Here is a 26,373-nt window from a genome sequence, read left to right on the forward strand (position 1 = left end):
CCTTGGGGCAAATCTCTAAAGCCTGGAAGTAGCTGAGTAGTTACAGATATGTATCAGTAGAAGATGTTTCTACATTCACAGTTGCCCTGAACCCATGGAAACTGCAGTTCTGACTCCTCCATAATTCTACCTGCAAAATATACAGATCAAAAAATGATAGGTCTGAAGCTAGAAGGGACTTCAAAAGTCATCTATTCCAACTTCTTCATTTTACAGATGAAGAAACTGAGGCCTATAAAGGATAACATTATTTGCTATTAGTTATACAGTTAGCAAACATTGCAGGAGGGATTCTCCTGGTCAGGCCCACTGATTTTTCCACTGTATTATAGTATTCCAATTTCTTTGTAATTTGAAGACTATTTGTGCAGAATTAGTTTAATTGAACAAATATCATAGACAGATGGAAGGTATCAAGCTTTACAGTTTCAGAGATAGTTGTGCTGTTTTATTTGGGAGTATTTTAGCTGAATGGTTTATAATAATCCCACTCCTCTTCTTCTAGAACAGTGATTCCCAAAGTGGGCGCTACCGCCCCCTGGTGGGTGCTGCAGTGATCCAGGGGAGGCGGTGATGGCCACAGGTGCATTTATCTTTCCTATTAATTGCTATTAAAATCTTTAAAAACTTAATTTCCAGGGGCCTAAGTAATATTTTTTCTGGAAAGGGGGCAGTAGGCCAAAAAAGTTTGGGAACCACTTTTCTAGAACCTCAGATGTTGTGAACCTAGCTAAATCATCAAGATCCAGGATTCTCTAATGAGTTAGTAAATTTACTAAAAGTAAAGGAAAATAGTTGTGACAAAAAAAAAAAAACAACCACTCCTCGAAGCTGCTTTTTAAGTCTCTCCAAAGATAAATACTATAGCCCCTATGCCAGGTGACACTGAAGGTTGCTTATATTTGGACCCAGCATAAGGTAAGAAAGGATGGCAATCTTTGCTTTGATACCCAAGAAAACCTAACTTTCAACATGTATACACACACAGGTAAAAGCCTTAAATCACCCCTCTTCATGGGCTTAATACAACAGCTTCCTAACTGGACTTTCCAGCTTCCAGTCTCTCTCCTGAAACCCATCCCACATAATGTCAAAATAATCTTCCTAAAATACAAGTCTCTCCTCAGCTCAAGAATCTTCAGGGGCTTCCTACTATCTCTAGAATAAAATACAAACTCCTTAGCTAGGAATTTAAAATCCTTCATAGTCTTAACTCCAGCCTAACTTTTCAGCCTTATAGAGCATTACTCCCCTTCACACATACCACCTTCCAGCCAATCTTGCCTACTTTTGGTTGTTTCCTGAATTTGACACTAGATCTCCCCAGGTTCCATGCCTTTGCAAAGCAGTCCCTTATGCAAAGAATACACTCACTATATCTTCATCTCTCCCTCTCAGAACAGTATCTACCAGAGTAAAAGCCATAGCTTTACTCCAAAAAGTGTCATCCTTCCAACACATGGGTGGCATCCTACTCTCCCCTTGATGACCAACTGGAGGCTTGTTTCCCACATAACTAAACCTTTCCACTCTATCCCATAACAGTTCTTGTCTCCTCCCTTCTGAGTCAGGTGTAGTCTCTTTTAAGATAAGTTTTAACCTATCCACTATCCAGATAAGCAAAACAGAAGCTGATAGTGCTATTGGGAAAAATAAAATACTCACATTTTTCCAGATTACCTGGTGGCTATAGCAGCATGCTTTCAGGGCAGACTGTACATTTCAAGGAGTAGGAACCTCCCCTTCCCAATTTTTCTTTTCTTTTTGGGTGGGTCAAAGTGAGCTTCACAGGATAAGCCAGCATGCAGACTATAATCTATATTTTAGATCTCATGACATTTTTTCCCACCAACATTCACTCTCTTCCAAATTTCTCAATTTTTTTTCAAGGATGCCACCATTCTTCTAGTCACGTGGGTTTACAATCTTGGTGTTATAATCAACTCCTCATTTTTACTCCCTCCGCATATCAAATCAGTTGTCATTTCTCAGGTTTGTATATTCACATCTTTTTCATCTATCTCCTTTTCTCTATTCATATAGCCCCCTAATTTCAGGCTCTCACCTTTCACCTGGACTATAGATAGAAATAATTGCTTGTTTTCCCTGATTCAATCTTCTCCAATCCATCCTCTATCTAACTGCCAAAGTAATTTTCCTAAATTCCCCTACTCAAAAACTCCAGGAGCTCCCTATTAATTTTATGATCTATATTATTTCCTACTGTCTCTAGGAAAAAATACAATATAATATATTTATAATAATAAATATGATAATATAACACATAGATAAATTTATGGTAATGTATGAGCTTTGGTAGAATGGATTAAGGTGGTCAGTCTACCATGGTCAGATCCTGGATGGGTTACTGGGAGAAAGATATGTTGGGAAAAAAAAGCTATGAGAAATTTTGTTTCTCTAAAAGAAGTTATGTGAGATACCTTCTTAAAAGAAAAAGCCCAGCAAGATAATCAGCATGTCAAAAAAAAAGTCTGACACCAATCAATAAATATTAATTGCCTAATTTGTGCTGGGCAGCTTGCTAAACCCTGCTCTTTTTACTGTTTATAATTCTTAATGAGGGTTGCAGGGGGGTGGGCTTTGACATTTCGGGGCTTAGACATTGCTTCCAATCTAGCTACTTGGTTTTTGTCAACATGTACGAACATCTCCCAGGGGAGTTAAGCCATTCCTTATTCAGACTAAGAAACACTGTGCATCTGGTTATCTAACTTCCTAAATGTTCAATTTGAGGGTTTGCATTTTTTTCAAGAGACAATGGAATAAACAATTTAAAAAATAAGACTTAGGTTATGAAAGGAGGAAAAGATAGGCAACATTTCCAAAGAATCCTAGAGCTGGAAAGGACCAAAAAAAACTTTTAGTTCAACTTCTTCACCCTATACAGGATTTCCCCTTATTATATCTGCCAGTCTGCCAGTCTTTGGTGTAAAAGACATGGAAGTTGATAACATTTTTTCACTATCCAATATTTTATCACCCTTCCAATAGAAAAACAAATTACTTTAACGGTAGGATGGTGTCAGGAACCTGGGTTATGTTCCAAACGTACACCAGTGACCAGTTATTCACCTTTTCAGGGTTTCAGTTTAACCATCTGTAAAATAAAGGAATTGAACTAGAGGATCGCTTCCCTTTCTCTGTCCATTCTAGAGGCCCGGTTGGGAATTATTTGTATTTGAAGAAGTTGTGCCTATGTGTGAATATTAAGAATTCCTTCATTTCGTAAGGGTGGGGGGATTGAATTTGGAGGTGAAGTTGACAACTTAATACAGAGAACCAGTTGACGTGTGTTTTACTTCTTGATTGGAGGGGCAGAGAAGCAAAACAATCCTATGAAATGAGGTCTTAGGAGAGGATATGGGAAGGGAGGTAGGGTTGGAGCCACGGACACTACTGAAAAGGCCCTCAGGTAACCTGGAGAGGAAGAACTGGGAATATTCCCCGGGCAGTCCCAGAAGGTACAAAGAGGAGAGGAGTTTGGGAGCCCAGAGAAGAGATCCCGAGAGCATCCCTGAGCGTCCGGAGGGTCTCGGCTCGGAGAGGCTGCGGTTCCCCTGGGATCCTCCGGCTGGCGCCCTTGCCGAGGAGGGAAGGGGTCCCCGAGGAACGTTGGGGAGGGTCGCCAAGGAGAGAGGGGGGGGTGGGGAGATGTTTTTAACTGAGACTGTCCTCAAATGAGGAATGCCGAGGAAGTAGTCTCAGAGGATGCCGAGCCCAGGGTCACGGAGGGCGAGCGATGCCTGAGGCATCCCTCAGTGCACTTCCCGTGCCGATCCCAAACCCCAACTCACCCGAATCGCCTCAGTCCGGCCCTCAGCCTGCCACCACCGTTCTCCAGCTGCAGCTACCGGCCCGCGCAGCCGCACTAAGCGCTGGAGAGCCCCACGTGATGGACCGGCCACTCTGTCGGCTCCACCTCCCCACTCTTTCCCACGTGATCTCCTGGGACCTCCCCTTTCACTGCCTTGTACCACCTCCACCCCGCCTCCAGGGGCTTCCGATCCCTCCCCTTTGACTGGCAAAATGGCGGCGTCCGCGAGGCGTGTGCTGAACCTCCAAGCTCAGGATACCCGCCGCGTTTGGGGGCAGCACTTCGACCTCGCTTCCAAGTGCTTGTGTTCCGCTACTGCCGCGGCTCGGTCTTTGACTGCTCAGAAGCTAGCAGAGAAATTGCGAGCCGAGAAGCAAGAACAGAAAGCGAAGGAGAAGGAGGTGAGGGCGTCAAGACTACGAATCCCAGGAGGAAGTGCGCGCACCTGGCAGGGGCGGGGGGAGGTGGAGGGATGACCCTGTGAGTTCTGGGATCTGAGGAGCGTTGCAAATTAGCGGCGGACTCTCTGCGGGGTGTTCGATGGTTGACCGCTGCTGCTCGTTAGCCCTGCTCTGGGACCGTGGCCCCACCAGACCCTTCTCCGTTTCTTTAAAAAGTACTTTAATTACAGTCTGCCCAGAGGCACTGTCGCGGGGTGGAAAGAGTATCAACCTCTTGCTCAGGAAGACCTGGGTTCAAGACCAGCCTTGGTCATATGCTGGTTGTGTGACCCGGGGCTAGTAACGTCACTTTTAGGTACTCTAGGCAACTCTTCAACACTGGATTACTGAGTTTTCTGTCTTGATGAAGTCCGAAATCACCATCCCCAAAACACATATTCAAACATTCCAAGAAATAAAAATGAAAAAATATAAATGAAATAATTTTATTGAAAATGAAAAATAAAACGAATATCCAAACTAAATTTCGATTTTTAAAAATACATTACTAATAACATTGGACTAAAAAGGAGAAAATGTGTTTATACATTTTGTTTTGACAAAACCAGTACTTCCCAACACCCAAACAAGCCCCTCTATAAAACACACCCAAGAAAACAATTCTGACACCCTTTAACAGAGGGTGAATCTGGTTTTGGACTTTGATAGTACTAACAACCTATGACCAACCTATGTATTAACATTGACTAATCTATGTTTTGTTGCCTCTCCATAATGATTTTATTTACCTTATTTTGATAGATAGTATATGCTGTTGTGTTGCTTTGGATCCTATCCATCACTTCATACAAATGTTGCCATGTTTCTCTTTCCTTACGGAATAGCAGTATTCCATTACATTCATATACCTGAGTTGGTCCACTCACTCCCCAATTGCTGGGAGCAAATTATTGGATTTTTTCTGAACTCAGTACTGCTGTGAACATTTTTAACATGTGATTGGGTTCTTGCTGTCAGTTACCTTTTGGGGCAATACTACTGCAGTGGCATTTCTGAATCAAAGGGTATGCACAGTTTAATAATTTTCTTGTAATTCTAAATTATTTTCCAGAATTTTTGAAATGATTCACAGCTCTGCTAGCAGTAGGGTGTCTCTTCCATCAATAAACTATCAATCAGTAAACATTTATTAAGTACCTACTATATGGAAGGACAGTGCTAAGCACTGGGGATACAAAAAGAGACAAAGGATAGTTCCTGACCTCAAGGAGCTTACAATGTAACCAGAGAGAGAGAACAAGCAAACAAATGATATACAAAGTTAACTATTCAGTATAAATAGGAAATAATGATTAACAGAAGGAAAGGACTAAAACAAGTTTTTACATCCTTAGAATCTTTGCTAGCTTAATGGGTCCTCCATTATGATGAAGACATCTTTTATGTATACTTCTATACTTAAGAGGATTTGTAATCCCTTTTTAAGGACTCCCTCAAATGACACTGAATCCCACCCATCTATAAGCTCTTATTCTACATAATTCTTATCCATGTCCTTCCATAAATCCCCCACAAGGGATCTACTCAAGATTCTCAGAGGTTCTTCTAAGTCTTTTGATATTAAATGCCTGTTAGCTATCCATCTGGTGCATATATGTTTAATATTGATATTACTTCATTGTCCATGGTTCCTTTTATCAGTATGTAATTTCCTTCTTTATCTTTTTAAAATTAGATCAATTTTCGCTTTTGCATTTTCTGAGATCATAATCGCTACCCCTGCTTTTTTAATTTTAGTCAAAGCATATTAGATTTTGCTCTAGTCCTTTACTTTTACTTTGTGTATGTGATTGCTTTGAATGAGTTTCTTATAATCAGCATGTTGTGGGATCTTGGCTTTTAATCCATTCTGCTATTCTCTTCCATTTATGAGTGAGTTTATCTCATTCACATTCAGAGTTATGATTACTGTGTGTTTCCCTCCATCTTATTTTCCCTTTATTTATCCTTCTCTTTTACTCTTTGTTCAACCTTTCTCTGTTCACAAATGTTTTTGCTTCTTTTTACCCTGCTCTCCAAATTCCCCCTCCTATTTGTTAGTTCCTCCTCTTTATTGTTCCCTCTCCCCTTCTTACTTCCTTATTGGGTAAGATAGATTTCTAAACCTAACTGAATGTGGATATTATTCCCACTTTATGCCAATTCCAGTGAAAACCTTACTAGGTTCAAGCATTGCCTGCTGCCTCCCCAACTTTCCTTTTACTGTATTGATTCTTAAACATGCCTCATGTGAGTTAATTTATTCCCTACTTTCTCTCCCAGTATATTATTCTCTTATGCCTTGATTTTTTAAAAATACCATACCATCATATTCAACTTACTCTTGACTGTCTATATATGCACTTATTCATTGTTCTAATAGTGATAAAGTTCTCAAGTATCTTCAGTACCTTAAGTATCATAGATATCTTAAATAATCTTAGTTATTGCTTTGGTAGTAATCAGTTTAACCCCATTGTTTCTCTTGATTACCTTAAGATATTTTAAGTATCATAAATATCTCTTATACCATAAGAATCTTAAGTATTCTAGTTATTACTTACCCATGCAAAAAAAGGTAATCAGTTTAACCTCATTGTTTCCCTTTAAGTATATGAAATATTTTAGGTATCTTATATACTATAGAAGCTTAAGTAGTCTAGTTAACACATTCCCATGCTGGGATGTGATTAGTTTAACTCTACTGATTCCCTTGAGTTTTTCCAATCTTTGCCTTTTTATGCTTCTTTTGAGTATCCACTTTGTCATAGAATTTTCTTTTTAGCTGTTATCTTTTCATCAGGAATGATTAAAACTCCTCAGTTTCATTCAGTGTCCATTTCTTCCCCTAACGTGTCAGGCTCAATTTCTCTGGGTAGATGATTTTTGGTTGTAGGCCTAAATCCTTTGCCTTTTGGAATATCATGTTACATGCCTTCTGATTAGAAGCTGCAAGATCTTATATGATTCTGATTGCAGTTATACAATATTAAAAAAAATTTTTTTTCTGACTGCTTGTAGTACTTTCTCATTGGTTTGGGAGTTCCGGGATTTGGCTAGAAATGTCCTGGGATTTTTACATTTGGTATTTCTTTCAGGAGGTGATCTGTGAATTCTTTCAGTTTCCATTCCCTCCCCCTCCCCCCCTTTGTTCAAGAACATCAGGGCAGTTTTCCTTGGTAATTTCTTTCAATATAGTATCCAAGTTCTTTTTTTTTTTTAAACCCTTACCTTCCATCTTAGAATAAATGCTGTGTATTGGTTCCAAGGCAACTCTATACTATCCTTTACATGTCAATCCCATACCCTCCTTGTCTTGTAGCCAATAGTACATTGATAAACCCATACAATAGTACTCCCATTATTCACCTCCTTTGCTCCTATTCGTATGCTACTAAACGCAGCTAGGGATACAAAAAAAAATATGGTCTCTGTTTTAAGGAGTTCACATAGTGAGTAAGATAACACATGTAGACAAGATATATACAACATAAATGCAAGATAATCTCATAGTGTAAGGATGGGATTTGTGAAAGGGGGATGGGACCAAAGGAGCCAGAGAAGGCAGTTGCTGACAGTTGCTAAGAGTTGAGACCAGAAAGGATTCTGGGAATTTCTCTGAGGAAGAGGAAGGAGGAGAGGTCTTTGGGTGGAGGACTGAGAGAGGGAGGAGGTAGACAACCTAGCTTGGATCCAGTCCTGAGGGCTTCCTGAGGATCTTTCTTTTGGAAATTGAAACCCTGATTCCCTGATCAAAGCCATTCCATCGCATCTCACCCATCAAGACTTCAACCATTGAGTTAGCTAAGTTTTTGGACTCCATCTTGGGAGCAATCTCTTAGTCTTCTTCACCCATTACCCAACCTTGCTTAGAGACCCTTTTCAGTCAAAACTTACAATTATAGAAAAGGACAGAAACAGAAAAATAGAAATAGAAATAGAAGGAAAAGGGGTGAGGGGAGAAGCTTAGGAGTGGGAACCACTAAGGCTCCCACCTAAGTGATGGACCCCATAGAAATAGCGAAGAGGGCACCTCAAAATCCCTCTGCCCTTCACCCTTTTCCCCAATCCCTCATTTGCAAATAATAAAAAGCCATTCAACAGTCAGATATCGTTCCAGAGTGCCTGAGAGACAACAAGGGAGAGGGGAACCACTGCTTGGTCTGGCTGCCTCCATCTTGAAGCCAGACCACCCACTGTGAATTTAACTGATTGGGGGGGAGGTTTGTGTGAACTCTGTCCTTATTCAGGATCGGATAGGGGTACCACATACCTCCTCTTACTGAGAAGCCTTGTCCCCAACTCCTGTGGGGTGGCATGACCATCTAGGTTACCCAATTTCTGGGTGACACCCCCTTAAAGTCTCCCAGTGTATATTCGGCCTCAGGGGGGTGCTGGAAGAGAGACTCACCACATAGACTTTCTCTGTCTCCCTTCAGGGGAACTGAGAAAAGCCCCTTGCAGAAGATAGAATTTGAATTGAATCTTAAAGAATGCCAAAGAAGCCTGGAGATAAGAGAAAAAATCCCAAGCATGGGGACAGCCAATGAAAAGTCATGGAGATGGGAGATGGAGTGTTATATGGGAGGAATAGCAAGTAGACCAGTCTAGTTAGATTGCAGTTAGATGCAGAAAAGACAGATATAAGAAGGCTGGAAAGGTAGGTAAAAACCAAGTTGTGAAGGGCTTTAAAAGCCTAACTGCATTTTACATTTGTTCCTGAAAGTAAATATGGAAATACCAAAGCTTACTAAGAACCTGACATGTCAGACCTGTGCTTTAGGAAAACTATTTTGATAGCAGAGTGGAGGATGGATTAGAGTGTGAAGAGACTTGAGGCAGGGAGAACAGTCAACAGGCTGTTGTAATAGTTCAGATGTGAGGTGATAGAGCCTATACAAGGTGCTCTTACTATGTACGTTATACACACTTTTTCATTTATGTGTTCATTCTTTGAGAATGTCTCCATTTTCTTGTCCTCAATTGATGTCAAGTCCCAAGTTATGCACTTATTCTCGTGGCGGTCTTCTTGCAAATGTTTATCATGTGCATTACAATACAAGATTTGTAGGATTCAGTTCCTACATTGGTATGTTTACTTCTCCATCATTAGTTACAGATCTGATAATTTTAGAGTACCAAATTAGGGATGCTTAAGAAACTCTGAAATGTCTGTGTATGGAATGAGATTTTGTGGCCATTATTTGTTAGTATATTTTTATTTTTACTTATTTTTTTAGTATTTGTCATTTCTCATTGTGTAATTGTATCCAATTATTTTGATCTACCACTATATTTAGTCATTTTCCAATTATTGGATATATGTCTGTCTCGTTTCTTCCCCAAGTCATGATGAAGGCAGTTAAAGCTATTGTGAGTGATAACCTTTTTCTCTCACAGGTGCCTAGAGACCCTGTTCAGAGGAGAGTGCACGAGCTGATACGTTATACTCAACAGCTACAGAATGTTCACCCCAATGTACTGTCTAAGGCATTGAAGAGAGGGATCCTATATCAAGACAAGGACCTTATTGTCATCAACAAGCCCTATGGCCTCCCTGTGCATGGTAAGGATCAGGGAAGGAAAAGATGAATTAAAATGAAGTCCCAAATATATACAAAGCTCTGTGCTAAGTGTAGAAGGTATAAAAATTTTTTAAATGACATAGTTCATACCCACAAGAAATTTGTATTCTGTTGAGGTTAGGGAATGCAGCAAATATATGTATAAGAATGATAAAAGGATGAGAGTGATGAGAACGAGGGAGACACTTGGCATATTTTAGCAAAATCTGAGTGAGAGAATACTTACTTTTAGGTAGAAGGAATACAGAAGGCCTCTTGGAAGAGATTCCTGGAATTTTTATAGGTGGAAAGGATATTAGAAACAATTAAGAGGGTAGAGCCAAGATGGTGGAGTAGAGGAAACACTCAGCTGAGCTCTTCAATATTCCTCTACAAACAACTTTAAAATAATGTTTCAAATAGATTTCTGGAGTTGCTGAGCCAACAAAAGTTGAGAGTGAGACATTCTTTCATCCCAAGGCAACTTAGGAGGTTGGAAGGAGAGATCTATGACTTGAAAGAATAGGCTGACCTGAAGGTCACCCAGATGAAACACCAGTGGTGAAACTAGGTAGTAGCAACAGAAGCAACAGCAACTTAAGGAGACTGGCAGCTGTCAGAAAGAGATTACTGGGCCCCTGGGTTAACATTCAACCCAGACGGTTTGGCAGCTCCCATTGCCTATACCCACTTCTGAGAGTTCAAGGGTGGAGAGGAGTGCTTTCAGTTAAGGGGGAGTGGGAGCTCTGAGGAACAGGATCACTTTTGATCAGAGGGGTTCAAGGACCCTGGAGAACAGGATCACTTCTACTTTTAAGGGAACAGGGTCATGAGGAACAATATCACTTCCAGTCCCAAGGATTCAGGAATCCTGAGGAACAGTATCATTTCCATACCCAAGGGAATAGAGGCCCTGAGGAGTAGTATTGATTACAATCCCAAAGTACCAGGGACTCTTCCTGGGTGAGGACCAGAAGAGCAAACCAGGAGAACAGTGACCATATCTCTTACCATATTATACCACCTTGGAATCACCTAAAAACTTCCAAACCCTGAAAACTAGTGCTAAAAAGAGTTGTGTGGGAAAAGCCTAATGCATTAGAGTCTTCTCCCCTTACCCCCCCCCCCAAGCTGAACAGAACTCAACCTTAGAATAGAGCTCAATATCAAGAAATAGGGCGAAAAAATGAACACATAACCAAAAAAGAACCTGACCACACACACACAAAAAAAAATGCTACAGTGGTAAAAGGGAAGATCAAGACCCAAACTCATAAGAAGACCATTAAGTCAAAATAACTTAAACAAAGCCTCAAAGAAAAATGTGAATTGGTCTCAGGCCCAAAAGGAATTCTTGGAAGAACTAAAAATTATTTTTTAACTCAAATAGAGTAGTAGAGAAAAAATTAGGTAAAGAAATGAGAACAAAGGAAGAAAATCATGAAAAGAGAATTAACAATTTGGTAAAAGGCACAAAGCAATATTGTTCATTCCCTTTAACCATAAAAGGCATGCAGGGCTTTGGCCAAGACTCTCTTCTCCTCTGCTATTTCACTTGGTGATCACCTCAGCACGTATGGATTTAATTGCCATCTTTATGCTGATGGTTCTCAAATCTACCTGTCCTGCTATAACCCTTCTGCTCTGTTTCCAACTACCTTTCATATATCTTTTTAAATTTAATTAAATTTTATTTTTATTTTAAACCCTTAACTTCTGTGTATTGTCTCCTAATTAGAAGAGTGGTAAGGGTAGGCAGTGGGGTTCAAGTGACTTGCCCAGGGTCACACAACTGGGAAGTGTCTGAGGTCGGATTTGAACCTAGGACCTCCCGTCTCGAGGCCTGACTCTCAATCCACTGAGCTACCCAGCTGCCCACTTTCATATATCTTTAACTGGATGTCCAATAGGCAGCTTAAGCTCAGCCCATCCAAAACCGAACTCATTAATCTTTCCTTCTAAACACTCCTAAAAATCTTATCCTTACTTCTAAACCCCATTCCAGATTTCCCTATTACTGTTGAGAGCAACACCGTTTTCCTACTCTCTCTGGCTCAAAACCTAGTTGTCATTTTTCAGTTCCTCACTATTTTTCACCCCCACAAATTCAATCTGTCCAACAGGCCTGTCAATTCCACCTTTTCTCTCAAATACACCCCACTTCTCTCCTCTAAAACTGCCTCATCACCTCACACCTGGACTGCTTTAATAGCTCATTGTGGGTTGGCCTGCTTTAAGTCTTTCTTCACTCCAGTCTACCCTTCATTCAGCCACCAAAGTGATTTTCCTCAAGTACAACTCTAACCGTATCAACCCCCTACACATTAAACTCTAGTGGCTCCCAGTTTTCTCCTGGATGAAATACAAAATAAGCTCTTCACAATCCAGGTGATGTGTGTTTGAAATTCAGGGAGGTAACATTTATTTGCTGCTTGTCTTCCCCATCAGATTGTGAGCTCCTTGAGACAGGGATTTTTTGCCTCTTTTTTGTATCCTCAGGGCTTCAAATAATGTCTGACATGTAGTAGATGCTTAATAAATATTTACTGACAGACTGATATATTGTAGTATAAGAACTGATAAGTCATAGCAACTGATTTGGATATGGGGAGAAGAACAAACTAAAAATGACTTCAATATTGCAAAGCTGGTTCATTGGAAGAATGTTGGTACCGTAAAAAATATAGAGGATTTAGAAAGAGTGCTAGGTTTGTGAATAAAGTAGGGGACCAAAATTATTTCTGTTTTGGATATGTTGAGTTTGAGGTGCCTTTGGTGCTTCCAGATGAAGTACTTGACTTCTGGAGAAAAAGGCTGGGACTGGATATTTGAATCTGGGAGTTGTCTTCACAAAGCTGAAGGTTGAACACATGGAACTGAATTAAGTGATCAGTAGTGACTGATGACATTAGTTAGGAGTTAAAGGAGGTAAGTTTTGAGCATAAATTTTTTTTAAACCCTTACCTTTCATCTTAGAAGTATTGATTCTAAGGCAGAAGAGTGGTAAGGGCCAGGCCATTGAGTGACTTGCCCAGGGTTACACAACTAGTGTCTGAAGCCAGATTTGAATCCAGATCTCCTCCTCACTCCAGACCTTGCACTCTGTCCACTGTGCTACTTAGCTACCCTTTGAGCATGATTTTAAAGGATGGGAAGGAGACTCCATTAAAGGTTAGGTGAGGGAAGACTTCAGAGCTTTCAACAGAGAAAAATGATTTCACATTTTTTCAAATAGGATTTGCACATCTTAAGGATGGTCACTTCTTCTTTGTTCCCTGTCCCCCTAATTAAGGACCATGAAGTAAGTTTGCTTTAAGTAGAGTAAGGAGAATACAACTTGTCCCTACTAGAGTTCTTTGATGACTAAAGGCAATAGTCTTCCTGCCCCACCCACCCACCCAAGAGAAGGTGCTATCTCTAAGTAGAATCTTTTTTTTGTTTGTTTGTTTATTTAGTCCTTTTTGTTCTGCCCTCTTCATAGGTGGCCCAGGGGTCAAAAGCTGTATCACTGATATCCTGCCTATCTTGGCTAAGATGTTATTTGGCTTCAAAGCAGAGCCTTTGCACCTTTGCCATCGCCTGGACAAGGAGACAACAGGGGTGATGATCTTGGCACGGGACAAGGAGATGGCTCACCAAGTCCAAGAGTTGTTTAAAACTCGGCAGGTGACAAAGAAATACTGGTAGGAATAACATTGGGACAGAATTCAGATGAAAGACTTACTTTTTGTCCATTCACTCTGCAAATGTTTATTGAGCATCTATTGTGTGCAATATATTATTTTAGGCACAAACAAATGTAAAATGTTCCCATCCCCTCAAGGAACTTAGAGTTCCTCACTGTCATTTCCCATTACTTCCTCCCCCCACCCCCCCATACACACACACAATAGAACACTTTTTTATTGAAATTCATCTTTAAAAAAACCAGACTGATAGAGTGACTTCTTGCTTCCTTCCATAACCATAATATACTACCAGCTCTTCTAGCATGTGTTATTTAGAATTTCTGGCGCTCTATTGAGAGCTATTTGAGACTCATTTGAGCTTTAATGACAGACTTCCTGTGGACACTTGGAAAACTACATTTTCCATGGTCCAACAGGTTTCCTGTTTTGGATGACGTCTTCAAGGTAAAGCACATCTTTAAATATTGGGTTTTCGGTTTTGACTCTCTTTTTGCTACCTGAGTGCGCTCCCTGGGGACGAAGAGGAGTAGGGAAGGTATGGAACAAAATGGCTGAGGTGGCAATTTGAATTTTTTACAGGCGCGTGGTCCGATTTTATTCTATCAACATGGGCCTAATTAAAATATTATTTTTCCTCATAATATCAGCCTTCATCATTTTTAAAAATAACAAGCAACAGGAGGAAGGTATGTGTTTCATCCTTTGGGTTCAGGTTGGCTTTTGCACTGTTCTGTGTTATCATGTCTTTTAATGTTGTTTTCCATTACGTTATTGTGGCTACTATGCTTACCCTCATTATTTATCAGTATACATATCTTCCAAGATTCGTTGAATTCTTCATATTCAATTCAAATCAATTTTTATCCTGCTATAATATTTCATTACATTCATATATTATATATACACACATTCCCCAAATAATGGACATCTGATTTTCCTTCTATTTTTTTGCTACCACCAGAAGAACAATTGTGGATAGTTTAGAGTGAATGGGCATCTTCTCTTTATCGAAACAGGATTTTAAGATATAGTGACTGTAGTTTGCATTAGTCCTTACAAATGGGATAGAACTTTCTATAGATTTACACTCTTAAATGAGGCATATTAGACATACTGATTTACACATCCATTGCCTTTCCTAGGGTTTAAACCTTGCCCTTGGGCAAGAGATCTTGACTTTTTTTGCATGTTTTGTCATGGACCCGTTTGATGGTCTAATGAAGCCTATGATTCCCTTCTCAGAATCATTCTTTTAAGTAATTAGAAGTTAGTGAAAATAAAGATATCCTTTTTTTCCCATCCAAGTTCACAGAACCCCCAGACATCTTATCTATGACCCCTTCTTTAGAAGCCCTGTCCTAGGAGGCAGCTAGGTGGCTCAGTGGATTGAGAACCAGGCCCAGAGATGGGAAGTCTTGGGTTCAAATGTGGCCTGAGATGCTTCCTCCCTGTGTGATCCTAGGCAAGTCACTTAACTCCCATTGCCTTATTCTTACCACGATTCTGTCTTAGAACTGATACACAGTATTGATTTTAAGTTGGAAGATAAGGGTTTAAAAAAAAAAAAAAGCCCTACCCTAGAGGAACTTCCCTTTTGGAAAGTGAAGATCAAAAAGATGCTGGTTCTTATCTGCCTGCAGGCCATATTAGTGATGCATTCCTTAGGGTGGGCCAGTGGTGGTGAAAAACCACCTGCTCTTCTTTGAACTCTGGAGGGAAGCCTAAGCTTACAAAGAAAGGTGAGCTGACGAGAGGGAACCCTTATTTCCCCCACTGTTAGGAGAGGGTATTGTGTAGAACAGTCCTTTTTGGTATTCTTTCTGGCCAGGAATGTGGGACTAGCCCCTCCAATCCTACTGTCATCATCTTCCTCATTTAAAAAAAAGCATTCAATAAATGGTCAATTGTGATTGACTTTATGCTATCTAAGCACCCTAAAGATTAAAGATTGTACAGATACAGCTATGGACTGACAGTTGTATTGTATACTGCAGGCTTCCCTCCCTGCACTCCTTTTAGCTGGTCCCCCATCTCTGCTAGTAGGTGGGAATGTGTATTGCAGTGCTCTGTCCTCTCCCCTCAGGGCCATCTGTGTGGGGGTCCCCATGCCTTCCGCAGGGATGATTGATATCCCCATCATTGAGAAGGAGGTGCAAGGCCAGCAGCAACACCATAAGGTGGGTAAACTTCTTGTGTGCAGAGCTTTCTTTTCATCCCATTCCCTTGAAGTCATCTCTTGATCCCTCTGGCTTCAGATGGCGTTGGCACCCAACTACCGCCTAGAGAATGGGAAGACAGTGAAGGTCCGTCCAAACAGACATGCTCATGTTGCCGTGACCCAGTATCGGGTGCTAAGTAGCACTCTGACCTGTGCCCTCCTAGAGCTGCAGCCCATCACAGGTGAGGTCCTGCTATCCCAGGGCAGGTTAGCACCTCTAGAATATTTCCAGACATCTTGGTGCAGTTGTAAGCTTCTCTGTTAGGCCCCTTTGGAACATCCTGTACAGGAGACCAATGAGCTCTGGCCAGTGCTCACTGGGAGAGTTCTCATAGGCTAGCTCTTTAGGGATTCTCAGTCTGTATCATTTCTTAGATATCCAGGGTAAGTTTAGTACAACTTGGCAAACATTTATTAAGCATTTGTAATAACAGAACATGGTTCTGGGCTTTGGGGGGGGGGGGAGTACAAGGTAAATGTGACATCACCCCCAAGATTTTGACCATTAGTAGGAAGATTAGACACACACCAATGTTTTGAATGAGATAGATTTTCTGGAGAAACACAGTTTTTCTTTTTCCTCAATTATTCAGGGGTGAAGCATCAACTTCGAGTCCATCTAGCCTTTGGATTGGGGTGTCCAGTCCTTGGGGATCACAAATATTCTGACTGGAACAAGTTGGCACCCCAGGTAAGAAGGCCCTGGCTTCTCCCAAACATCCCAGAATGGGAAAGAGAGATTGTGGTTTGGGCCCAATGGGTCTGAACCCCACATCAGACAGCAAAGGGTTCTTAAATGTCCTTTTGGTGTTGAATATTGAGGACATTTGAGGAATGTAGAACAGGCAGTCATTGCTCTTGGGAAGCTTACACTCAAATATAGAGGTGTTAGATGGTCAGACAGCAGGCATTTATTGTATATGTCATAAAAATGCATAGATAGCAAAGTGGGGCAGGGCAAGAATTTGTATAGAATTAATCAGGAAAGCCTTCCTGCTCCGTTCATTCTCAGTTTTAATTTTGGGTCTCTGAAAGTTAATTAGCAACCTTTCACATTACTGCTGAAGAGCCAAAGAATTCAGCAGGACAGTTAGAACCCATTCCTTTTGAAAGACTTACAGCCAGCCTAGTGGCAAAGGAAAGTTTCTCATCTACTATAACTTCTGGATGTAAGAACCTGGGACTGTATCTGGTCACTTCCCAGGTCTAGTCTGGAAGAAAGAGGCCTAACAATTGTTCTGTCTCTTGGGAAGGTTTTTTTAGGAGTGATACCCTCAGAGCAGAGGCTTTCAGGCTTTTCTTGCTATTTGAGGATGTGCTTCCTCCAACCTTTTTAATGGGCATCTCTTTTCTCTTATACAGAAGCTATCTGTTGGCATCCTGAAGAAACTGGGCCTGGAACAGACAAAGACCCGTTACCTTCCTCTCCACCTGCATGCCCAGCAGCTGACCCTACCTCCTCTGGGCCCTGAGAGTCAGGAGCTTAACTTGGTTTGCAAGCTTCCCCGGTACTTCGTGCGTTCTTTATTACGTCTAGGACTGGAAATCCCTGAGAAAGATTGAAATTTAAGTGAGGGACTGAAAAGAACACAGTATGAGACAACTGGACAAATTTTCACTGGGACGCCTTAAAGCCAATATTCTGTGAAGCCAACAGGTTTAAAGAGATGATTTCCAAGAAGAGATCTTCATTTTCTTTGAAGTACTATTGACTTTGAAGTTGGAGCCTCTGGCCAGGTTGACTTTCCAGTTGAATTAGAATCCAGTGTCTGTATGTACAAGGGACATTTGATAATGATGGGCTGAAGAATCCTAGTTGTTTCAAGATCTCTCATGTAAAACAAAGCTTATTTTCTGATGAGGTCAGCAGGATGTGGGGATGCTTGTTTTGAGGGACTTTATTACCCCCTCTCTTCATTGAAATGGAAAAATCTAGCAAAGCTAGGCAGACTTGTACTAATTGGGAGAATTATATGTGAATAACTCCCAAGGACAGAAACAAGAAACAAGAACTATATTAACCCCACAATAAATTTATTTAAACCTATAGGCTACTTACCATAGAAGTTCTTATGCTTAAATGCCCATCATGACTTAATCTGCTGTGCTGGGCCAAAAGGTTTCATGGTAGTAGTGGTTGTTCACTTGTGTCCGTTTATGATCCCCTTTGGAGTTTTCTTGGCAAAGATGCTGAAATAGTTTGCTACTTCCTTTCCCAGCTCATTTTACAGATGGGGAAAGTGAGGCAAACGGGATGAAGTGACTTGCTTAGGGTCACATATAAGTGTCTGAGGCCAAATTTGAAGTTGAAGATGAGTTTTCCTGACTCCAGTCCCAACATGCTATCCACTGTGCCACCTGGCTGCCCTAGGTTTCATCCATACAGCTTCTCAGGTGTCTCCCTTATGTGCCATTCTCTAGAAGGGCTTTTAGAGGTATCATACTTCTCCATTCCTGCAGTAAGGAGCTTTCCCTTTCCAGATTCGCAGATTACCTTGATGGCTAGTATGCCATACTATTTAGTGCCTTAAATATGAGTGTCATTGTTGTCATTGTCTTTCCTTCTGGCAGCTCCATCTTTGCCATCTTGCAAGCTCTAAGCCCTAGCTCCTTTTCCTGATCATCTGGACCATTTCAGTGCAAGGCCTATCATCTTATAGCTCTCCTCTTTGTCTTTGGTATTTGCTCTACTGTTCTGAATTTCTTCTGTAAAGAGACAGTGAAAGGAAATGCAAGAATAGCTTCTATATGGGGGCAGCTGGGTAGCTCAGTGGAGTGAGAGTCAGGCCTAGAGACGGGAGGTCCTAGGTTCAAATCTGGCCTCAGACACTTCCTAGCTGTGTGACCCTGGGCAAGTCACTTAACCCCCATTGCCTACCCTTACCACTCTTCTGCCTTGGAGCCAATACACAGTACTGACTCCAAGACAGAAGGTAAGGGTTTAAAAAAAAAAAAAAAAAAAGAATAGCTTCTATATAAATACAAAATTTACAACAGAGCTGAACGTGCTCACTCATTCTGTAGGGTTTGTTTGACTGTACAAACTATTTTGAAAAGTGTCTCTCTTCCTCAAGGAATCAGTCCATTTACCTCTTCTTGTAAACTTCTTGTAAATTTCTGCTCTCTCCTTAGCATTGCCCAAACTATCTGCCTCTTTAGGGCTTTCCATACACACTCTGGAGATTATGGGGCTTATGAAGGGTGGTGGAAAAGAGCTGGTTCAATAGTAATTATGAGGTATGAAGTTCAGGAAAGGGGAAAACTTTGGTTGTTCTGTTTAGGAATAATGAGTAAACAAAGGGAAAGGGGTGATCTGGGAGTTCTGGGGGATTTCAGGAACAGTGGCAGGAACTTTTCAAATGAGTTAATAGGTATGAAAAAAATTTAAATTAACTGTCCAGTGCTAAGATAGTATTGTTGCTTATGCCCAATCTTTACTGTGTCTGTGCAAATCTGTAGTTTTACAGGTATTTCTATTTCATTTTTTCTTGATTGGACCTGATTTGGGAGCCAGATTTCCCCTCTAGATCTGAAGGAAGAAAACAGCCATCTTGAACTCATCCAGAAATAGAAATTCTCTTGGACTCTTTGCACATTCATTCCTAGTTAGAGGCAGTTTATTTCTTGCAGCCAAATGCACCTCACATTACTTTTGGCTAAATCAAGGGATGGAAGAGTGGTAGCATAATGGGGGGGAGAGGCCCCCCAGTGCAGCTGTTATGTGCTTCTTCTGTGCCTCTAACACAAACATCTTCCTAAGCCCCCCTCTTCACTGTTTCCATGGTGCCCATTACCATAGTGCCTAATTACTCAGAATTGTTTGTCTAACAGAAGAGGACTTTACTTTTTACTCAGATACTTTTCACATTTACTTAATTCCTGGCCATATTTGGAATATTTTAAATAAAACCTACATTCTTCTGAAAAAACAAAACAAAACACTATGTTGTGAGACCTAGGGGCACAGGAATAGGCATTCTGTGAGAAAGGGAGAGAACACTATTAGTAAACAGAGAAAACAGTAGATAAAATAGAGTTAGGTTGATGGAATATAATAGGGAGATGAAAGAAATCTCTAAGTTAGGGAGATAAGTGATTAAAGCATTTGGGAAACTCATTAATAACATAACGAAAACTAAGGTTTTTATAAGCACTTTATAATTTGCAAGCTGTTTTATATATATATTATCTTCCTTGAGCCTCACAACACGATAGGTCAGGGGTCGGCAACGTATGGCTCTTTCTGCAGGAGCCATAAAGTCAGTTGTTTTTTTTTTTCAGGCGCTGTTACAGAAGCGCACACTGTTATAGGAGCGGGCACTGTGAGCACTGTAAGGCTCTCATGAAATTACATTTTAAAAAATGTGGCGTTTATGGCTCTCACGGCCAAAAAGTTTTGCCGACCCCTGCTATAGGTACTACAGGTATTATCCTCATTTCACAAGGGAGGAAATGGAGGCTCAGAAAGAGATTAAAAAATAATAGCTAGGGGGCAACTGGGTGACTAGCCAGGCCTAGAGATATGAGGTCCTAGGTTCAAATCTGACCTTACACACTTCCTAGCTGTGTGACCCTGGGCAAGTCACTTAACCACATTGCCTAGCCCTTATTGCTTTTCTGCCTTGGAACCAATACATGCTATTGATTCTAAGATGAAAGGTATGGGTTATAAAAAAGAAATAATAATAGCTAGCTTTTAGCACTTTAAATTTTGAAAGTGCTTTATGTTATTTTCTTTGATTCTCAGAACAACTTGGTGAGGTAGATGCTATTATTCCCATTTTACAGATGAGGAAACTGAAGCCAAGATGAAAGAAGATGACTTGCCTGGGTTACCCAGCTTGGCAGTGTCTGGAGCAGGATTTGAACTCTGGTCTTCCTTACTCTTATCTCATATAAAGACTGCCTACTAAAACTGCTATGGTGGCATTGAATCAGTGGATGGAGGCTCATGCCAGTTCTATCTCATATCCTTAATAAAGGAAAATTTAATGTAGGATTGTTAAGTGTTGTCAATATAACCCAACCTAGAAGTCAAGATGATTATTATGCCTGGGAAATTATAATTTATGTTACTTTATTTTTTAAACCCTTACCTTCTGTCTTAGAATTGGCAGAAGAGCAGTATGGGCTGCACAGTGAGGGTTAAGTGACTTGCCCAGGGTCACACAGCTAAGGAATTTGAGGTTATATTTGAACCCAGGACTTCCTATCCCTAGGCCTGGCTTTCAGTCCACTGAGTGACCTACCTCCCCCTAAGCTTATCACTTATTCAAGTGGAACTTTCTTTTAGAATTCCCTTCAGAGACAGGTCATTACTTATATTTTGTGTTAGGTGTGCAAGATGACACACCTGGGTGGGTATCAGTTTCCTCATCTGTAAAAATGAGAGGATTGGGACTAAATGATTTCTCAAGCCCCATCCATTTCTAAATCCTCTTTGTTGGGAGGCGAAAGAAAACTTCATCAAAGAGAAATCAGTAGCCTCAGGGGTCCCCGAGATTTTCCAGATAGGGTTCTTAGTAAGTAGAGTCCCAGACACAGAGGGACTCAATGGAACCCAACTTCCTGGGGACACAAGTAAATGAGGGAGTTGTAGCTAATCAAATTGGAATTGAGTTCATACCCTCACTCATTCTGGAGTCTGTCACAGGACGGGCTGAGGCTCTGCGTGGAGCTTGCAGAGTGATGATAAGCTTTTGATGAGGCCCTCGGTCACCTGTAAGACGACGTGTTCTTTTTCTGCCTTTTAGCCTTTGCCCCGCGTCTCAGAAAGAGAGCTTTGGAGTGAGAGTCCGGGGACCCATTTCTAGTCCTGCCTCTGCCACTGCCTTGCGTAGACCTAAGGCTCGGTTTTCTACCTCTCCGCCCGGTGCCATAATAAGGTGACCTCTCGGCGATGCCAAATCAGTTTACCTGAAGCACTTCCCTAGCAGATCCCTGCCTTTGGCCTGGATCCTGAGCAGCATCACAGTTTCTATAGTAACCGCCACAGGGCCGAGCAAACATGAAACCCCATTCTCTCCCGGAGAGACAGCTGTACAGCCGCACGCCTGAGCCCGGGATTCCCAGCTTCTGGCCACGCCCCTCGGGCAAACGCCACACCCTCCGCGGGATTCGCGGTCCGCTTCTCCCTAGGGCTCCTTTGCCCCCAGAGGACGGGGCTCCGGGTATTTCGGCCTGAGTGTTTCCATCTTTATTAAGCCCGCTTCGAGGAGGCTGCCTCTCTCCAGCACGCGTGTTTCTGAAAAAAGAAGCTCACGGAGGTGATGGAGGGCGACCCCCTTCGGAAGCCAGCCGCACACCTTGCGGCAGCCACCAGGAGGCAGCGGTACTCCACGCTTTCCTGGCCTAGTGAGTTGGGAGGAGCATCCTGGATCTTGGGGCTGCTCTTAAGGGCCAGACAGCTTTGCTTGGCGTTTCCAGCTCCCCAGACTCTCATGCCTTCACTGTTTGGGAGCATGCTCTATGCAGAGAAGGGAAGGAGGAGGTCGTGGCTCTGCAGCCTCCGACCATCACGAACACTAGAGAACCCAACCTAGAAATGGGATTTCTCTACCGGTGCTACCCTCTCTCTGAGGCAAGTCTCAGATCAGGCTTCGGTCAAGGCTCCCCATCACCATTGTTTGGTGCTTAAAAGACCTCCCCTACCCAGTGCCCCCAGGTAGCAGGGCTTTACCCCCACAGGCTCCTGTCTCGTTCATTTTGGTCCAAGCAGGTAAACTTGCTCGCCCTCTGCTTTCTGTTCCCCCCAAACATCATGGGACCTTTGGTCTTCCTTGGAATGCCTTTCCTTTTTTTTTTTTTTTTTTTGAGTCGCATCCCCCTCTTTTAAACTCAATTCTAGTGTTACTCTTGAAGTCTGAATAACTGTGTGCCCACAGGCAAGTCAGTTAACCTCTCTTTAAGGAGTTGTTGAGTTTGTAATGAGATCCCTTCCAGTTCTAATCTATGATACTGTGATTATCAGCGAGGTGGCTTAATGGATAGAGTTCAGAATTGGCTTCAGATACTTATTAGATTTGTGTCCCTGGGCAAGTCACTTAACCCTTACCTTCTGTCTTAGAATCAATGTTGATTCTAAGGCAGAAGAGCTGTAAGGGATAGGCAATGAGAGTTAAGTGACTTGCCCAGGGTCACATAGCTAGGAAGTGTCAGAAGCCAGATCTGAACCCAGTACCTCCCCTGTCTCTAGGCCTGGCTCTCAGTCCACTGAGCTACCCAACTGCCCCCTACTTAACCTCTTTTTGCCCGTTTCCTCAACTGTAAAAAGGGAATGATAATACCACCAACCTCACAAGCTTGTTGTGAGGATCAAGTAGGGAATATTTTTTTTAAATGCTTAGCACATTGTTTGGCACATAGTAAGCGCTTAATAAATATTTATTCTTTTTCTTATTCCCTTCTGATTCTATGACTCTCCAGTTATTCCTGTCTTCCTTCTTGCATAACTTCTTTCCCTCATGGTGCATGGTTCTGTTTCTAGCTGCAAATCAATTGCTTAACATTGCTGGTTTTAGAAAATCTTGAGTCAGAAAATCTAAAGTTATATAATTAAAGAATAATAATTTACATTTTAGAAGAGACTCTCCAGGAGTATATTTAAAATATAATTCAGTCTTTAAAACTTTCAATTAACATGGCTTTAAGAACAAGCCTATTTTGCAAAACAGTAGATACTTTTATCTATATAGTTATATCTATATACTTATATCTATATAGATATGCTTATATCTATATATATATGGGAAAAGGAGAGAAAGAGTGTTGTACATGGTTGTTGTTGGGGTTGTTTCTATGGTTACATATTTTAGAAATGAATTTATACTTGTACCTTCCAGATCTCATCTGGAGTATTGTTCATCTGGGTGCCATTTTTTAAAGAAGACATTGGCATCCACCTACTACATGGTTTTCATTGGATGAGCACATCCAAGATTATGATATAGTTCATGCCATCTTAGGATCATTTGAAGGAACTGGGGATGTTTAGTTTAAGAAGTGGAAGGCATGAAAAGGATAGCTGACACGAGGAAAGGATCCTAATACACATTTATTTGCTGAATTTGATTGTTCAAGAGGGATCAGACTTGTTGTGTGACAGGTAAAATCAGGACCAATCAGTAGAAGATCTAGTGAGGTAGATTTTGACAACACAGAAAAAAAAATTCCCAACAATTGGTTGTCAATAGCAAGATAGACCACCTCAGTGTTAACTATATATCTCATTTCCAGAAGGGTTCAAACAGACACTAAGTGATCATGTGTTGGGAATGATGCATAGGAGATCCCTATTTGAGGCAGAGGGATTCCTTCTAATTCTTGAATGCTATAATTTTATATAATATTAGTGACTTTGCCTTCTTTCTTTCCTTCTTCCTGCCCCAGCCCTAAGCTCTGGGCCCCTCAATTAGTCTGTTAGTTTACTGAAGGCAGAGAATGCTACATCCCTTTCTTCTTCCCACAGTATTTAGACCAATGCTCACACATGGATAGTCCATCAGTGCTGTTGATTTAATTCCACTATACTGTTTCTGAGATTAAGAGAGTGAGTATTTAAAATATTTTCTCTTTTCCTCTTCCATTTGCCTCCCTTTCCCATATATTTTAACCCCATAGTTGGTCCATGCATCAGAATAATGACAAAAATTCGTGTTTCCATAGCTCTTTACAAAGCATTTTTTCCTGACAACAACTCTGTGAGATATGTAGTACAAATGTCATCTCTGTTTTACAGATGGCAAAACTAAGACCTTTCGGAAATCTGAGGGGAGAGGGAGAAAATTGTGTATAGTGATGAAGGCAAAGGAAGCCCCCCAAAAAGAATCTGTATGGTTTTATAGTTGGTTCCTCTTGTTTTCCAAGCTCTAACCTATTAGAACTCTCCCTAGAGCAGAGCTTCTTGACCTTTTCTGAGTCACAAGGCTCTTCGGGCAATCTGGTGAACCCTGAGCACCCCTTCTCAAAAGAGCATTCTGTTGTCTACATTCATAATAGAAGGAAATGCCTCATTTCAGTTAGAGGTTAGTGAAAATAAGCCCGTTTTTTCCCCATCCAAGTTCAAGGACCCCTCTCCCCCAAAATCTAGTCCATGGGCATCCCCCTACCCCTGTCAAGAACTCCTGCCTGAGCGAACCCCCGAGGATGCAAGAAGATAGAGTAGCTATAGATATCCCTGTGCTGGAGTGGGATGCAGTGAAAGTGCTGAGGCCCAGGATGCCCAAACCACCTTTCAGCAGCCAGGAAGCTATTACCATCTGTCCATCAACAGCCTCCGAGGCCCTGCCAGTGGTGGCCCTGCTCAATTTAGGGGGCGGAGCATGGGGAAGGGTCCCCGCTTTGATCTAAACAGCAGGGGTCAGGAAAGGAGCAGGACACTGGGGCCAAGGGGAGGGGGTTCTGGAGACAATCTCTTCTTCCATCTCGGGTCTCTGATGGGGGGAGACGCCAGTTTGTCTTCCTCACCCCTTTTATCTTCCTGTCTTCTCCAGCCAGTTTTCCCTTTGCCCCAGCCTGCGGGCCCCACCAAGCACCCCGGCCTTTCTCCTTGTCTAGTGTCTCCAGCCTACATGCCCCCTCATCTCCCCCCTTCCAGGGGTATTGCTGCCCCAAGCCTGGTTATGACAGCCCTTGGAACGTGTGGGAGGAGAAATTTGGGGAACAGAGACTGGTGACCTATAGAGGTTGGGGGTTGGAGGGGTGAAGAGAGGGAGCTCAGGCCAATGTCAGAAGGCTTTATGATGTTTCTGCCACTTGTACAGAGACTGAGGGGTGGGAGAAAGCCGGCAAAGGCTAAGGGGGAAGGCAGAAGGATGGGGAGCTGGCCTGAGATCCCCCTGCTGTAGGGAGCCCCCCACTTGCTGCCTTCTCTGCCGGCATCCCCAGTGTGCTGCATTCTTCTCCTCTACGCCTGGGCCTCTCTGCATCCAGGTCCCTGAACGGCTGCCAGCTCTGCTCAGCCCAGCCGTGAGTCTGGCCTTTTTCCTGTCTAGAGTTACAGAATTTTCCAGAAGAGTTTTCTTCATTTTCTTCTGGAGTTATAGGCCAGGTTTGCTCCTACTCCTGTTCCACCTCCCCCCCCCCCCCTTGCTTCTTCCTCTCCTGTATTCCCTCCCCTCCTCCCTTACACCAAGATGCCAGCAAAGGCCCAGTCCAGGCCTTAAAGCGAAGGTGGGGGAGGGCCTGTAGTTGAGAAAAGAACTCAGAATGAATTTCCGTACCTCAGTTTCCTTCCTCGGACCCAGTGCTGGTGGTAGGCAGGCCTGGCACAGATGGGTCTGGGATAGAGAAAAAGGGGGACACAGGCTTCTGTAGAGATTGGAACTCCGGAGCTAAAGGAGGGAGTCTCTCGTTCTTCTGGCCCCTCAGAGCTCCTCTGGGACTGAGGCCGAGGTTTGTGCGTCCCCCCACCGTATCGTCCCCCAGCGGGGGCTTGATGGAGGATTCCTCCCCGAGTGTCCCGTGGTGCAGGGGAGCCGGGTATCCCGCAGGGACTCGGGGAAGGAAGAGAAAGCCATCGAGAAGAAACGGGAGGCCGTGAGCTGGCTCTGCTTCTGAGAGTGGATTTAGAGGCTGAAGGGCCTGCAGTGGCCACTGCACTCAGCTCTCTCATTTTGCAAGGCGACTT

At 42.3% G+C, this 26,373-nt stretch overlaps 2 protein-coding genes across 3 annotated transcripts in view; one reads left to right on the forward strand and one right to left on the reverse strand.

The window, feature by feature from the left end:
* FAM118B (family with sequence similarity 118 member B) overlaps positions 1-3,899 on the reverse strand; it is a 74,378-nt gene extending 70,479 nt beyond the window's left edge. For both annotated transcript variants that reach the window (XM_044668346.1, XM_044668348.1), the window contains exon 1: positions 3,816-3,899. The gene's annotated coding sequence lies outside the window, so the exon portion shown is untranslated. The remainder of the gene's footprint in view (positions 1-3,815) is intronic.
* A 148-nt stretch (positions 3,900-4,047) lies between these two features.
* On the forward strand, positions 4,048-17,793 carry RPUSD4 (RNA pseudouridine synthase D4). Its single transcript, XM_044666175.1, has 7 exons — positions 4,048-4,236; positions 9,676-9,841; positions 13,321-13,522; positions 15,612-15,705; positions 15,784-15,928; positions 16,340-16,437; positions 17,109-17,793. The coding sequence occupies exons 1-7, from the start codon at positions 4,048-4,050 to the stop codon at positions 17,307-17,309; spliced, it is 1,095 nt and encodes a 364-aa protein (XP_044522110.1). The 3' UTR covers positions 17,310-17,793.
* The last annotated feature ends 8,580 nt before the right edge of the window (positions 17,794-26,373 follow it).

The sequence above is a fragment of the Gracilinanus agilis genome, chromosome 3, assembly GCF_016433145.1.
Source record: "Gracilinanus agilis isolate LMUSP501 chromosome 3, AgileGrace, whole genome shotgun sequence".
Lineage (NCBI taxonomy): Eukaryota > Metazoa > Chordata > Mammalia > Didelphimorphia > Didelphidae > Gracilinanus > Gracilinanus agilis.

Coding starts and splice junctions, on each gene's coding strand:
- RPUSD4 (XM_044666175.1), top strand. CDS start 4,048: ATGGCGGCGTCCGCGAGGCGTGTGCTGAACCTCCAAGCTCAGGATACC. Junction 9,842..13,320: donor CTATGGCCTCCCTGTGCATG/GTAAGGATCAGG, acceptor CCCTCTTCATAG/GTGGCCCAGGGGTCAAAAGC. Junction 15,929..16,339: donor AGAGCTGCAGCCCATCACAG/GTGAGGTCCTGC, acceptor TCAATTATTCAG/GGGTGAAGCATCAACTTCGA.